This window comes from Pomacea canaliculata, linkage group LG10 (assembly GCF_003073045.1).
Source record: "Pomacea canaliculata isolate SZHN2017 linkage group LG10, ASM307304v1, whole genome shotgun sequence".
NCBI classification, from domain to species: domain Eukaryota; kingdom Metazoa; phylum Mollusca; class Gastropoda; order Architaenioglossa; family Ampullariidae; genus Pomacea; species Pomacea canaliculata.
Window position 1 is genome coordinate 13,253,010 of NC_037599.1, and position 15,110 is coordinate 13,268,119.

Sequence of the window (15,110 nt, forward strand, 5' to 3'; positions counted from 1 at the left end):
TCTGCAGTTTGGCTTCCATAGCTTAAGGACAAGTTTTTCTTGCAGCATCTAAAAATAAACCAAATCAGATTATGAGGTCTTCATAAAAATAATCACTTAATTGTAGGTCATTGACCCTAAAATCCAGAATATAAGGTGAAATAAAGAAAAGTACATACAAATTATATTGATATGCAAAGTGGCATAAAAATTTTAAGCATTATGAACAGAAAGGAACTACAAGTGGAACTGCATTTGAACCATTTAGAATTTCTATAGGCAGGGGAACTCTGGAAATACTAATTTCAAAAACAATCCTGATACATGGGAACTGTAAAGATGTCTATAAACTGTCATCTTAATTCCTTTCTACACAGTATTAACCAGCTGATTAAATGACTAGACATTGCATAAACATATGTACATATTTTAAAATTTGCAATTTAATTTGATCACACTGAAATAATTTTCTAAATGACTCATGAAAACAGAGTCAAATATTTAAATCCTTACCCTGAACTGTTTGTAAAATATACGGGTGGTTCTTGAGTCCCTTCACACCGTGGAGGTTGAAAGACCCGGCTAATTTAGTGGAAAATAGCACAGATGGTCTCCGGATACTCAGTATATGGGCCCCTTCCAATGCTACTTGGGAACCTACACAGCCATGTCATATAGCGACTGAAAAGGTGATGAACCTGCTCTCATCTATACTGCATGTCATCTACACTGACTGTAACAGATTATTTCACGGGAAGAAACAATTGTGAAAATCTACCTGTAATCAACAAGCGATCGGTCATAGAACATTACATGAATTATGCATATATGTATATATAGCCATGCTCTTTCCTGCTATAACATGTTCAAAGATCTATAAAAATGTATAAATTAGTAAATTATTTAAAAGTGGAAAAAAAATTTAAAGCACTTTAGCGAAACGACAATGTGTTCATTGTTATGGAAATGAGAAATTCATCAAGAAATAAAGTCAACCGCGGTTATCATATATATGTGCCTGTCATTGGAGACATGTAGTGTATTTATGCATGCTTTCTTTTCTGTGCTTTTGTTATGGTCTGTAAGGATGCATGTCCTTACGTGTTTTTGAGAGGGACTTTTTTTGTTGTGTTGTCTCGGCGTATGTGCATGCATGTCGATCGATTTACGTGCAACCGTGTGTCGCCAACACAAAAACAAAAATGAAGCCAGGAGACTTAAGCAATGCCTGTCAGTGCGTCTGTATGTGGGTGCACGTTATGTGATCACCTGTTGTTTGTAACGGATCAAGGTAAACAAAACTACTGCGCAATTTTAGTACGGCAACAGCCATACCATGGGAGAGAACTCCAGGAAATGAATAAGCTATTCAAGACTGTACGAGTTACTTCTCTTAAATTGGAAGCTGCAAATAACGTAGTCCAGGGAAATAGACGAAAGATGTTTAGTCCACGCTTGTCCTTTCTGTATCTCTCTCCATTTTCTCTTTCGTCATCGACGTTCAAACAAACAACAAATTCAGTTCTTGGCCGCCAAAGTGTAGAAACTATATTGAGTTTATTTTACGGTGCATGCCCACCGAATCGACTTGCGATATATAAGAGAAGATCCGTATGTTTATGAAACAAAAATATTGTCTTGAAAAACAAACTATGTAGATTAATTTATAATGCACCTGCGTGTGTGAGATTCAAGAGTACTTAAATGGGCAAATAAAATTAATCGGAAAAAACAATTTTGTCTGATCAAAGAAGAGCGATTCAAGAACTCAAAAAATCACTTTTAGCAGCACCATATCTTGATGAGCTTGATCATGATTAAGTATAAATCCGATTTCCCCTCCCGACTCACGGATGCCTAGCAAGTTGCTGTTATTTCATTTCTCTTGAAAGTAACATTCCATTCGAGCAAAACAATTTAAGCCATGCTGACTCCGCTCTTCCCATGCTTCCTTTATAGCAGATTTCTCAGGTCACCATGACAACGTGAATTCAAAAGACGATTTGTGTTGCGACTATACCTGTCATATAGTGTTTTGGACATAAAGAGTTTAGTTTTAAATCTTGAAAGCGGTGGATTATGTGAACGCGTATTTACACTTGAGTGTAAAATTTGCACATGTATTCTTGTATTATGCAAATGAATCGCTTCCAAATTCACCTTCACTGGTCTTTGTTTTTGTAAACACAGGCACACAACGTGGATTTTAAATTGCAAATAGACGATTTCAAAGGAATTTTCAGGTGTTTGAGCATATAATGCCTCTGCTTTTCTTTGCGCACGCATGTGTAAATACAGGTGTGATCGAGCAAGTGTGAGAAACTGAAAAGTGTTTGATGTTCAAGGCCGTGCCGTTCAAAATGCTGCGCACGCGCGCCTGGACCTGAGTGTGTGTGCTGTGTGCACACAGAGTTTTACATGCAACTGCCCCGGTGTGCGGAGTTTCACTTGTAACTCCGTGGTGCGCATTTATTATAGTCTGCGGTCACGTGCATGCTGCGAATGGCGGCAGGACGGTTAGAGGTTCGTCCAGCAGCTGGGCCAAACATCTCCGGCCTTGAGGTGTGTGCGCAGTCCGCTATTTGTGTTACCAGACCTGCTTGAGCCGAGGACTTGTTTATTAGATAGCCGGACCTGTAAATACCGTAAAGAGCTAGTATCATATAAAGCCTATAACATACAGATATATAGTGCTCGCGTCTTTTTAACAGCTGCATTAATTCTCATAGCTGATATCACCATATATACCCGAACATTTGAAAATATGAAAGACGTAGATTAATAAATCGGGAGTCTGTACCTTTGATTTCGAATTATTTACACAGCTCGAGCCACCTGCTGATATAGGTACACTACATCTAGCGTGTTCTCTCCCTTTCCATATCCACCACCTATATATATATAACCATTACTGCATGCATGGTCTCATTAAAACGTATATATGCGTCCATCTCGATCTTCCGTAAACATTACTCCAAACACCCTTTCCCACCATTGCTAGTCCTTTTTCACACCCTTCCCTGCGCTCGTCTTCCTTTTGCAATATCATTTTACTCAGTTCATATGTTATTTGGTTCCTCTTTTAATTGTGTTTTCTGTATTTGATTTTATTCTTCGTTAGCACTGTTGTTTGTTCTTTTGTAGTTCATATGCTATTTGTTTTCCTGTCCCTCGTATGCTACCCATGTTTCGTTCTTGTTCATGTGCTTCTTAACAGTGTCACTACCCTAGTAGCATTTGGAGGAGAGGCCATATAGGACCCATGTGTGTCCCATATAGGACCCATATGAGCTATCTTATGACCATATGGGAAGCCTATATCGGCCCAACCGCCGAAAGCGCAAACAGGTCGACCGTGGGCTGAGATGGGCTTCCTATATGGGAAGCCCATGTGAACCTAGATACCTAGATTTCCAGCTATTATTGGTAATTTAGGTATTTTGGCATATTCTGATTTACGTTGTTTTTAAATCAGGATATGCCAAATTCCTAGAAAAACCAATAATATCAAATGCATCAAAATAACCCTATAAATGCCAAACAAAATGTTACAAAAAACAAACATGATTTGTCGTTTTCTGATGTTTATTGAAATTGTTAATTAAAAAACTAATTTTAAATATGCAAAAATTGTACAGCTTTACTTGTCCTCCAATTCGTTCCCCACCCCAGAACTATTTACTGACTTTAACAGTCTGTGCTCAGTGCCTTTCCCTTCTGCCATTCTCTCAATCCCTAGCACCAGCTAACCAGCTAGAGATCTGCGTCTGCAGTTCTGCTTCAGTAGCTTGAGGGCAAGTTTTTCGTGCAGCATCTAAAAATAAAACAAATATAAGAATATGAACTCTGCGTAAAAATAATCACTTAATTGTAGGTCACTGACCCTAATATCCAGAACATAAGGTGAAATAAAGAAGGTACAAGCAAATTATATAGATATGTAAAGTGGCACAAAAATTTTAAGTGCTATAAACAGAAAGAACTACAAGTGGAACTGCATTTGAATTTCAGGTAGAATTTCTATAGGCAGGAGAACTCTGGAAATACTGATTTCAAAAACAATCCCAGTACATGGGAACTGTAAAGATGTCTATCAACTGTCATCTTAATTCATTTCTACACAAAAATTAACCAGCTGATTAAAGGACTAGACATTGCATAAACATATTGACTTTTACAGACAAATGAAATATTTTTCTCAATGACTCATGAAAACACAGAGTCAAATATTTAAATCCTTACCCTGAACTGTTTGTAAAGAAAGGGTGGTTCGTGAGTCCCTTCTTTTCCCTTCAGACCATGGAAGTTGTAAGACCTGGCTAATTTATTTTGAAAATAGCAGAGACCGTTTGTCCCTGACGATATGCTTTAAAGTGAATCCCCACGCATTGCCAAATAGCATTCCTGGAAACAGACAATAATAAACATACATCATTTTTTAAAATAAAACTTGCTGTGGGCAGTATCATGATACGTGTTATGAGAACTAGTATTATAAGACCAAAATATGGATGAAAACCATTAAGGAAGTTTCATATTTATCTTTGTAACCAAGCTAAAGTGCTTACAGAAAATTTATTATCAGCTGTAATTCATGCCAGCATAACTATGCCTTTGTTACTTTTTAGTACTGCAGACATGTCATTTGTTCTATACAATAAAATGCTATGAAAACATTTAAAGGGAATAGCAAAAATACACTTGACTCCTCCTTCTAAACAAATCAGAAGGTTCCAGTCACTTAATCCCCAGACACTTAATCCCCGACGCTTCATCCTTAAAATGAAATTTTAACTATAAAAATTATGAAGCCGGCAAAAAATTTAATTGAAATTCAAATAATTATCTTCATATAAACATCACAATAAGTTTTACAATTAAAATAAATATTGAAATACATTAATAATATTCAAATTATACTATTAACTTCAACATCATTTGAACATCTACAACATTAGTTAAACTATTTTAAATGTAAAAGCGTCGGGGATTAAATGTCTGGGGATTAAGTGACTGGACACCAATCAGAATAAGCAAATTATAAAGATATGTAAAGTGGCATAAAAATTTTAAAGCGTTATAAACAGAAACAAGTGGAGCTGCATTTGAATTTCAGTTAGAATTTCTATAGGCAGGAGAACTCTATCCATAAACTGGCATCATAATCCCTTTCTACACAGTATTAACCAGCTGATTAAAAGGACCAGACATTGCATAAACATGTGTACATATTTTAAAATTTGCAATGTAATTCAACCACACTGAAATATTTTTTCTCAATGACTCATGAAAACACAAAGTCAAATATTTAAAATCCTTACCCTGAACTGTTCTTAAAATAAAGGGGTGGTTCTTCAGTCCCTTCTTTCCCTTCAGGCCATTATAGTTGTAACACCGGGCTAATTCTGTTGAAAATAGCACAGACAGTATACCCCTGACTACGAGCTTTAAGCTAAAGCCTCCCCTCATCGCCAAATAGCATTCCTGGAAACAGACAAAAATAAACAAACATCCTTTTTTATAATAAAACTTGCTGTGGTCAGTATCATGATACATGTTATGAGAACTAGTATTATAAGACCAAAATATGGATGAAAACCATTAAGGAAGTTTCATATTTTTCTTCGTATTCTAAGACCAAAAATATGGATGAAAACCATTAAGGAAGTTTCATATTTTTCTTCGTAACCAAGCTAAAGTGTTACAGAAAATTTATTATCAGCTGTAATTCATGCCACCATAACAATGCTTTTGTTACTTTTTAGTACTGCAGACATTATACAATATAATGCTATGAAAACCTTTAAAGGGAATAGCACACAGACACTTGACTCCTAACAAATCAGAATAGAGTACATACCAAGCGTGCACGTTTTCCTGGATCTGTCTTTAAATCCAACTTGAGACATTCTACACCTCTGAAGATTTTAAGGGAAACTGTAAAACCCTTGTGTCAGATGTCAGCTCCTTTTCTTGGGTTTGGCACTCCATCTGCGCAAGCCTATTTTTCACGTCTTTCACGTCAGTTTTCATCTCTTCCAGAAGAGACAGTATATGCTGTACAGCTTTCTGTAGTTTATCTTGTTTACCTGGAACCAACAAATGCAATAGCAGAAAACATGTAAAATAGTGATCCTTATTTATTTCAATTTTTTTCACTATGGCAAAAGAAGCCTGGGATTTTGCACTTCTAGTTATATTTCACAAAAACACTGTTCAAAAGTCTTGGCCGAGGGTAAGAACAAACAAAATGTTAAAATGATTATGAACAAAATGACTTCAAATTACCTTCCAAGGGGTTGGGGGTCCCTGTGCTGGCAGGATGAACACCAGACAAGGGGCGCTGGAGGCGTGAAGGCAAAGGTGCTAATTAGATGTCACAAATCAAGACCAAAAGCACAGCATAAATTTCCCTTTAATATAATCACGTACTTTAGTCCCTTTCACTCTTATAGGGCAAAATCACAACCAAAGTTACACTGTTTGTGCCGTAATGACATGTTATAGTGTTCAAACAGTTCATAAATTTTCTTCTGCACAAGAATTAATTATGAATATTAGGAATCAAAAAATAAATTGCACTTACTTAATGACTTGTGCAGGAGAACTGGAAGCATAGAACATGAGGAATCTGGCTTTATAGCTCTAATTAATGAAGCTTGCATCTGGTTCAACAGATTGTGATGGCCAGTTGCACATCCTGTGACCACTTTCATCTTTAAATGCCAGCAGCCAGCTATCTAGAATAACAGTAAAATAAATTATTGACCATCATACAGTCATTACCATTTGTTGTAGAGAAAATGTCATTAAAGTTAATTTGTCCGAATCGATACTTTTAACGCTACTATACCAGTAAACAGAAGGAACTGTCGAAATTCTGTTGCTTTCGAATGGTAAAGTTCGTGACCTACACTTTCGTAATCGCAATTATTTGAGGAAATTCTGACAGCTCCGAATTCTCTGCATCGCTAACGGCTAAAGAATTATCAAATTGCAAGCTTTCAGAACTGTTGGGCCTGATTTCTACTTCTCTCTGGAAAACTTGTGCATTTATTGCGTAAATGTGTACTCTAATCTTTCGTCTCTTAGCGTAATATTCTGCACTGAACTTGGAACTAAAATCTCAATAACTATGCTAATTTAGAGTATATAAATTATACATACTGTTATTGAAGACTCCAACACATGTATCAGTATTGGAATTGACGGCGGAAGAAGCTTAATTATAATTCCTGTTGCGAAAAGTGTAGAACAAAACTTTGCAAATGGCGCGCAGTTCCGATCACCTAGTACACCATTGGCTAAAAGTCACGTGCCATTATTAGGGGTTATGGCCCTTGGTTGGTAAGAGTACTCTCGCCCGTCAATATAGGTAACCTATATCGGGCCGATATAAGCCGAGATTTCGATGCGCATAGGGTATATGTGCTTATATTAATTAATTTAATTGTTGTGCATTTATTATTATTGTGTGGGGAAAATCGTGCATGCGGCTTTCGCATTAACACCTAAGTCGTCGACATCATGTATACTGGTATCGAGCCTTTGTCCGTAGCTTGTACAGTTTTTTTAATATTATTTTTTTAAGGACTTGCTTATCCAGAGGCAGTGGCACATGTACCAAACAGTCTTCCATTCATGATACGAGCAGGTTAAAAATAAAAAGTTACACATCTTCGTGTCCCACTCTTACCCGAGTCTTAGGTGTACGGACGCTAATTACTCGCCTGAAGGGATGCTCTAAATTTTTTATCAAAGTGTGCAAGTGCACTTCGTGTTCAAACTGTATTCACGTTGTTCCCTGTGTCTGTATTCAAGGTGGTACGTAGCCGACATTCGCATGACCCTGCCGACAGACAAAGTGCACAGCTCTGCGTGGATAGGGAAAGCGGTCACCGACATCTTGTTTTCCAGTTTCTCGTCTTCGTCCTCGTTAGGTGAGGCTGACCACTTCCAGAAACAGTCTAGCGAGCTCAGGAAAAAACTAGCAAAAGCCTTGCACAGCATTTCGAACCCAAAAATTCTTCAGTGATCATTACCTCTATGAAGGCGGGGGTGCTTATGGTGTGGAGGAGAGTGAGAGTGTGCGTTGTTTTGTGTGACTTGCAAAATAACACCAGCAGGCCGTTCACCGATTGCGTAACTTATTTACGGCCGACAAATACTGTTGTTTGCGAGCTACCTCAAATTGTTTTTCAACGACAGCAAAGTGTCCGGCTTCTTCTGGTCAAGGCCTTTTTGGCTGCACTTAATATAATCCGAGAAGAGGGAACAGTATATCGGTGAAAAACAAGCCAGATCAGCTATCAACAGCAGCATAAGTGGAGCACTTTACAGAACACTAGGTGGGAGGTAACAGATGGTCAGCATGTTCCAAGCAGAATAAATTCAGTAATCACAAAAGTGATGAATTCTTTTGACATTAAATAAAACCACAATCATCTCAATTATTCAATGATTCAGCAACTAGTCTTGCATCAGACGTGATAAATTTGCAAATGAAAACATTTTTTAAACGAAATCAAAGTTTTATTCCACTGAATAGTTACAGTTTCTAGTCTCATGACAAAAAGTTAACCAACAGTCTACCAACACTCAAGTCCTCCAATTCTGCAAATTGTTACATGTAAAAGACTCACACACCCTCATTTGTGTCCCCTTGCACAGATGCCCTCACCCTTTTCTCTCTCACAAACACACAAGATTTATTTTAGCAGGCACCTTTCTGTATGGCCAAGTGTTTAACAAGACACATTCTACAATCATATAACTCTCCCTGCAATCCAAACACACTGTTCTCAAACTTTGCAAACCATTCCATAACAACTTACTGCCATTTTTAACTTGACACTCTCAACAATGGTGCATATGCTTTTTTTGTTCAAGATTGTGAGTTCTTCTAGATGCTGTCTAGGGAAAAGCCACACAGTGCTTTGTAAGCACACTAGCACAACCTTGGCATCAGTCAGTCCTTAGTTCCAAGTATCCAGTACCTAAGTATTTTTAACTTTACTTTAAAATATAGTCTGATTCAAGTGTTTGAATTTTCCATTCTCTTACACCTTTATAGTTCATTTGCTGTTTGAAAGAATGAAAATGTTAAGAGCTGTTGGGTTCCATAAGTATCATCAGCATGTTAAAGCTTGTATATCATGCCAGGAACGATTGACACAACAGATGTCAAGATGAGAAGTATTTTTTAAAAGTCGGTGGAAGAATCTGCCCATTGAAAGAAAACAGTCTCCATTTATACTTCACAAAAGACTTTTCCAAGGTGCTGAGTCACTGATTAGACTGTAGTTCCTGTGAATCAGACGACTAAAGCTGGAGTGAACTGGACTGGACTGGTCATTCATATCCCTGACCCTGACAACCATCTTGAATAACACCTCTTGCACAACACAGATTGAGAAATTGATGATATGATGCCTCTGCATGGACTGGTCCATCTTCTCTGTCACCTCCACTTCCACAGGCAGCTAGCTTGCCCGTGCTGGCCTCGCATAAGGTGAATCTGGGCCTGCATCATTCCCTTTACCAGAGTAATGGTATGAAGTGGAGAAGAAGCACTCTTTCCTGAATAAGGATGATAAGCTCTCTCTCTGCAACACATCAGCAAAGACGAATTTATTAATATTTTTATTAATATGGCAGTAAAATAAAACCTGAGATTTGCATTTACCAAAAAATTTATCTTGAATGAACTACAAAATAGTTTATGATTTACAGTGCCCTGTATCGCACCTGTACACAAACAGAAAAAAAGAACTATACAGCAATAATCATACTTACTTTTTTGTTATTTTCCCATTGTGAAATAAGTGTACGGGTGATTCAGTCAGGTAACATGAGATATGGAAGAGATGTTTCATGCTGCTGACTCTTGCAGTAAAAGGCTATTGTCTCATCCGCCTCACTTGTTCCATGCTTGGGGTACTGAAAAAAGTGTAATTTGTAAACAATATAATAAACAAGCTATTTTATTCTTTCGTCTTTCAGAAGACAAAAGGAATTTTTAACTAAATATACTGTATGTCAAAGATAACTTTTGGTAGCTGCAAAGTCATATTGTCTCCCCTGAGCAAGTATTTGCAAAAAAGATTTGTTGTCATGTACAGAACTAGTTAGCAGCCAATATTATATATACAGTAGCTTAGATTCTCCAAAAATTTTTTGTGACAGGATAATTATGAAGTGTCATGTTTTATAAATGTCATAATTACCTCTATGAGTACACAGCTGTACCCAAAGGCACTTTCAACTCCTGATGGCTGCATGTTGTCAGGCTGAAACTTGCAGACTCCAGAAATAGTGTCGTGTATTAGCAAGGTCAGCTTCACAACAGAGTCCACATTTAGCATGCGGATATTGTTTTCAACACAAAAGGCCCGAATGAGAGTATTTTGAATAATCACAGCTGGCTCTGGAGGGTCCGTTACTGGCATAAGACACAGCATTACCTCTTCAGGAATGCTGCACAAAAAACCAAGACATTTCGTGAGATAAAAAGATAAAAATCATAATGATCAATGAAAAATAGTATTATGTCTGTAAAGTTATCTTCTCTGCAGTGTTGGACTCCCAAAGTAAAAAGTGGCACAGGAAACAGGCAACTGTTAAATTATGTCCATGATCGATTTGGTAAGTTGGTTTTCTGGGAACTCAGTCTTTGTCTGATTATCTCAGAATCTTTACTGCTAAACAATAAGTGTGCTTGATAAACATTTAATCACTGTAAAACTCACCTGCCCAGCACTTTGACACAGCTGTCCAGACCACAGGTCAAGCGGCCATCCTCTATGGCCTGTCTCACCAGTTCTGCTAGAGCCTTGCTCAGATTCTGCACCTGCCTGGGGAAAGACAAAAACAATGCACTGGTTATTATTGCTGCATGGTTACAGAAACATTAATCTACCGAGGGCTTATAATTATGAAATCTTAAGTCAACTGTGGTTGTAGTAAAACTTTTAAATTTTTGCATAAGGCATAATAAACATGTGAACCTTGAAAGAAATTGTTTTCCGGAATGCTGGGAGATGTTGGCGGATATGACAAGAACGGGGCTTTGTTGACAAACACGTGAAGCGCCCATCCTATTAGCACCTATCTCCCCCTTGACCTCGGACCTCGCGAGCGAGCACTGCGTTGCACCACGGGCGTGTAATGCAGGTCCGACATGTAATGCAAGTCCGTGGTTGCACGCAGTGAGACCCGGATGTGTTTCAACAACATCACTCCCCCTCCCCGCTGGTTAACCCATCCTCCCGCCGCGCGCGGCTTCTCTTTAACAGACATGGGGAGAAAATATTTACATATCACTAGCGGATTGATTTTTTCCTTGCATCGATCTGGCGTGGAGGCAACACGTGTGTAAATAATAATAAAATCTTATTTGGGAGATTAGTTTCGTGGTGGAAGAAACTATTCAATTTAACTGCATGACGGTGAAAACTTTATTATTATTCTACCTTCCCAATTAAAACTTATATTACTTTCCTAATCAGACCTTCGTTTGCGTTACCTAATTCTCACCGAGACGATTTCTAACGACTGTGGACGGTCTCAAACATTCCCCAAAAACTACCGAGCATACAGAGATTGCTAGTTCGGCGAAATGCACTTCAAACGTAGTTCAGAGGAAATGTTTTTTCCGCCTTCTGCTTTTCCCGAAATGACACCCCGAGGCCGGAACCACCGCCAACAAGGAAGACAACGACCGTCGCCCACCAATCGCCGGCGCCTGCGGGCGGCTTCAAGGGTTTTCCCGGTTTCGCTGACAGATTAACATCTTTGTTCCTTGAAAATCTTCACGAATTAAGTTTTTCCTGTGTCCGCATTGTGGCGATTTCACAATCTACACTAAGGGGAAAACTTTGATCTCCAGATATCTATGTCAATGTGAATGTGTTCTGGAGAAAAGGACTCTAGATAAGAAAGAAAGCCAGAACTGTGTCCTTGTATAAGTCTTGCTGATATTGCATTTATTTCTGTATCTAAGTTCTAAAAGTTACACGCCCAATCCTGCCCGCTTATCTTCTTCTGGTATGTAGAAAAGAAAAGGTGCACCCTGTACCACCTGCCCTTCTTGGCCACCCAGCAGTGACTGGGTGCAGGCCGCAACTCGCAACCGGGTTGAGTGCGTTGTGGGTGCAGCCAGTGCCACGAGTGGTGCCCGTACCTGGCAGCCGCCACTAGGATTTTCCCCCATCTCAGCATAAGTAGATGGAGGAGCGGCCGACCTCCCGAAGGCCAGCAAGTACGGGTCACCGAACTCGCCAACCTCACGCTCGAGCTGTCGTGATGGAAGACGGCGACCTCGCAGTGCACTGGCCACGTAAGACAGGATAGACAGTGCTCCGACATCCGATACCATGCACGCGCCGTCTCGTGACTCGATCCCTCCCCCTCCTTCTCCTTCCCCACCCTGAAGCAGACCCACATACTTTAGAACTCGGTGTGCTATCGAGAACGGGCAACAACCTTTCTCGGTCACCCGCTTCGCACTTTTGGTTGCAAAGTCCATCAGGTCGCACTTTTGTCAGCCTCAGCAGCCATCGACAGTGCACCGACAGCAACCTCGCACCAATATCACTTGACCATCCAGCAGACCATCGAGACAAAGCGATCACATGGGAAATGTCTAATTAACCCTCACGCGCATGGTCTACGCAATGCATGCACGTGCTTGTCCGACCGAACCTTGCGTAAGAAATAATGCGCACAAAGGGTCTGTGACAGGGGAACGAGTGCCACGCATTTACACGCATTTTGTTCAAAACTAATTGCAAACTAATTATCTTTTTGAAAAAAAAAATAATATGCATTACTTTTCCCCATTCAATATAAATGCATGGATGCTGATACTTCTTCAATTAACACCTACGTGTCTTTAAAAAATGTCCCGATACGCATTGTCACGAGCATTTAAATATAAATGTAAGAAAATTGCTAAAAAGTATGTAAATTGCTAAATACTGTATTTGCTGAGGATGAAGGTACGCACAAAAGAAGACTTGAGGTCTACGCATGTATTGTACCTACTTAAACTAATCGAGCCAACTTGACTACGAAGACGCAGTAAATAATGGCGAAAATCCAATGTGCACAAAAGTGAAACAAAATTCACAAACTGCACTTACTGCTCTTTTTCCTCAGGCTGCTCGAGCTCAGGGAGGGTCATTTTCGCTCTGACACGTCAACAGTAAACTCCAAAGAGAAGAGAACCGAACTGCGTTTATGCGTCAGCACCAACCTCACGTCCGCTCGCCGCGAATGTCTTCCAACGACTGACTCAATCGCTGCTCGCCCTCGCGATGGGGAATTCCGCTCGGCGGGGCTGACTCACGCATGTAAGCGGCTCTCTGATTGGTCCGTCCCAAAAATCAGGCTGTACTCTCCGACACCCTGGTTCGAAGCAGCGCGACTTAACGGGTAGACTTTTCTTGACGATGAAGGCTTTTGTTCTCGTAAATTTGTTGATCATGAAAGCGGAAGTGAGGGCTGAGTCGAGGGCTGCGAGCTTTGGTGGTCAGTGATATGAGCGCGTGGAGTGTTGACAGTAGGTTCTAGTGGAGTCGGGAAGCACGCGGCGTAAAGTACACGCGGTCCCCCCGCTAATGTCGTATGTACTCCGTTTACCAGAAATACCTCCCCGCGATTTTCAGAACGCAGTTGGCGGCAAACATTCGTTACGTATCGCTGTTTATTGGGGACCTGTACTCATATGATATACGAATTAAAGGTTGTTTTTCTTTAGTGTACTATTCGCAGGTCAGAGGTTACAATGTTGTGTTGCTTGATCGCCAATGACTACTATCATCGTGTCTTCTGGGCGGTTGCAGACTCATATGCATTCATCTGTTACGAATATAGTATGATAAAAATTAATTAGTGTGGTCAGAGAGGGTCCAGTGTGAGAGAGAAAAGAAATACTAGAGTTTTGATCATAAGTCGAGCACCAATGACAGAGATGACAGTCGAGAAACCCACGCTTGACCGGAAAAAAATAGTGCGATGAGCAGGAAATATTAGCTTTCTGCACTGCGAGTGTTAAACGAAAGTTGCAATTCCCCAAATCCTTATAAGCAGAAAAATAACTTAGGACCCTAGCATGCAAATCATCAAAACAGGGCTGAGTTTGGTTCACCCTGTCTGCGCCTGCTAGAAATCAACATTTATTAAAAATCAGCAAGAAATCACAAAGACATGTCACTTCCTACCAGCCGAAAATTTACCTGATTGGAAATCGTCATCTTGAAAATACGCCTTTTAAAAATTCGCATAGAATTTACATTACTTTGCTGAAATCAATAGCAGGAAATAAAAATTTTACAAATTTCCTTTTTAATATCTGCGCTCAGCAATCAAAGTGATCATAAAAGGATAAACCCGAAATGAGATGTAGACACAACACAACTATATCTGTATCGGACGTAGCAGGCATCTTGCTTGGCTGGCCGGTCGCCAGGTAGACAAGGAACACGACGCTGGATGGCCGGTCGCTAGGCAACCACAGTCTTCTTGCTGCTGGCCTCTGTAGTGGAGGTGCTGTCTCCAAGCCGGCGCCAGTTCGGGAGGAGACTACAAAGCCCTGCACACATAGTTTACTAGGTTGCTATGTAAACATCGTGTAAACATCGTCTCCATAATGACAGCGGCAAAGTTTTAATTTTCTGCACCCCAAGCGACCTTTGCACTGCCACCACCTCTGTTGCTATTGTTGTAAACAATAAACAACCGACCTGGTAGGGAGGACAAAGGTAAGGCTTAACCACCCCCAGAAATAAAACTTTAAAAGTATATTAGTTTGTTGGAGAGTGTGACTTGCAGAAAGATCGAGACACCAGACTGACTTACTGATAGACAGATAGAGGGAATGGTGGGCAGCACGGTGGGGCAGTCTAGTCACCCGGTGTCTGTAATACACTGTGCCAGTCACTGAGCGCGAGCAACTTTTTCCACGATAACCTGATGTCAGGAGTTTATGACCTGATTTACGATATAAACCTACAGTAATATACTGACATATTATATGTATGGGTGTGTATGTGTGTGGTCGCATTATGTCGTTGATCAATATCAACAGCAGCCTACGAAAAAAATAGTTGAAAATTACAGACGACCGGTGG

At 39.8% G+C, this 15,110-nt stretch overlaps 1 protein-coding gene and 1 long non-coding RNA gene across 5 annotated transcripts; both read right to left on the reverse strand.

The window, feature by feature from the left end:
- Positions 1-30: 30 nt before the first annotated feature.
- Positions 31-5,921, reverse strand: LOC112573816. 2 transcript variants are annotated; one of them, XR_003101279.1, is made up of 3 exons: positions 5,840-5,921; positions 5,301-5,463; positions 31-48 (listed from the first exon to the last, which is right to left on the reverse strand). It is a non-coding gene; the product is annotated as an uncharacterized LOC112573816 (long non-coding RNA). The 2 variants fall into 2 exon arrangements; XR_003101278.1 differs by lacking the exon at positions 31-48 and adding an exon at positions 4,359-4,383.
- A 2,568-nt stretch (positions 5,922-8,489) lies between these two features.
- LOC112573959 (growth arrest and DNA damage-inducible protein GADD45 alpha-like) lies at positions 8,490-13,293 on the reverse strand. Of its 3 annotated transcripts, none has more exons than XM_025254690.1 (5): positions 13,122-13,293; positions 10,728-10,832; positions 10,206-10,455; positions 9,775-9,918; positions 8,490-9,584 (listed from the first exon to the last, which is right to left on the reverse strand). In XM_025254690.1, the coding sequence occupies exons 1-4, from the start codon at positions 13,160-13,162 to the stop codon at positions 9,817-9,819; spliced, it is 498 nt and encodes a 165-aa protein (XP_025110475.1). In that variant the 5' UTR covers positions 13,163-13,293; the 3' UTR covers positions 8,490-9,584; positions 9,775-9,816. The 3 variants fall into 3 exon arrangements, with proteins under 3 accessions (XP_025110475.1, XP_025110474.1, XP_025110473.1); XM_025254689.1 differs by lacking the exon at positions 13,122-13,293 and adding an exon at positions 10,986-12,365 and having other exon boundaries at positions 9,771-9,918; XM_025254688.1 differs by lacking the exon at positions 13,122-13,293 and adding an exon at positions 10,986-12,361.
- Positions 13,294-15,110: the final 1,817 nt, after the last annotated feature.

Coding starts and splice junctions, on each gene's coding strand:
- LOC112573959 (XM_025254689.1), bottom strand. CDS start 11,074: ATGGGCGCTTCACGTGTTTGTCAACAAAGCCCCGTTCTTGTCATATCC. Junction 10,833..10,985: donor GGAAAACAATTTCTTTCAAG/GTTCACATGTTT, acceptor GTCTTTCCCCAG/GCAGGTGCAGAATCTGAGCA. Junction 9,919..10,205: donor ACAGCTGTGTACTCATAGAG/GTAATTATGACA, acceptor CACTTTTTTCAG/TACCCCAAGCATGGAACAAG.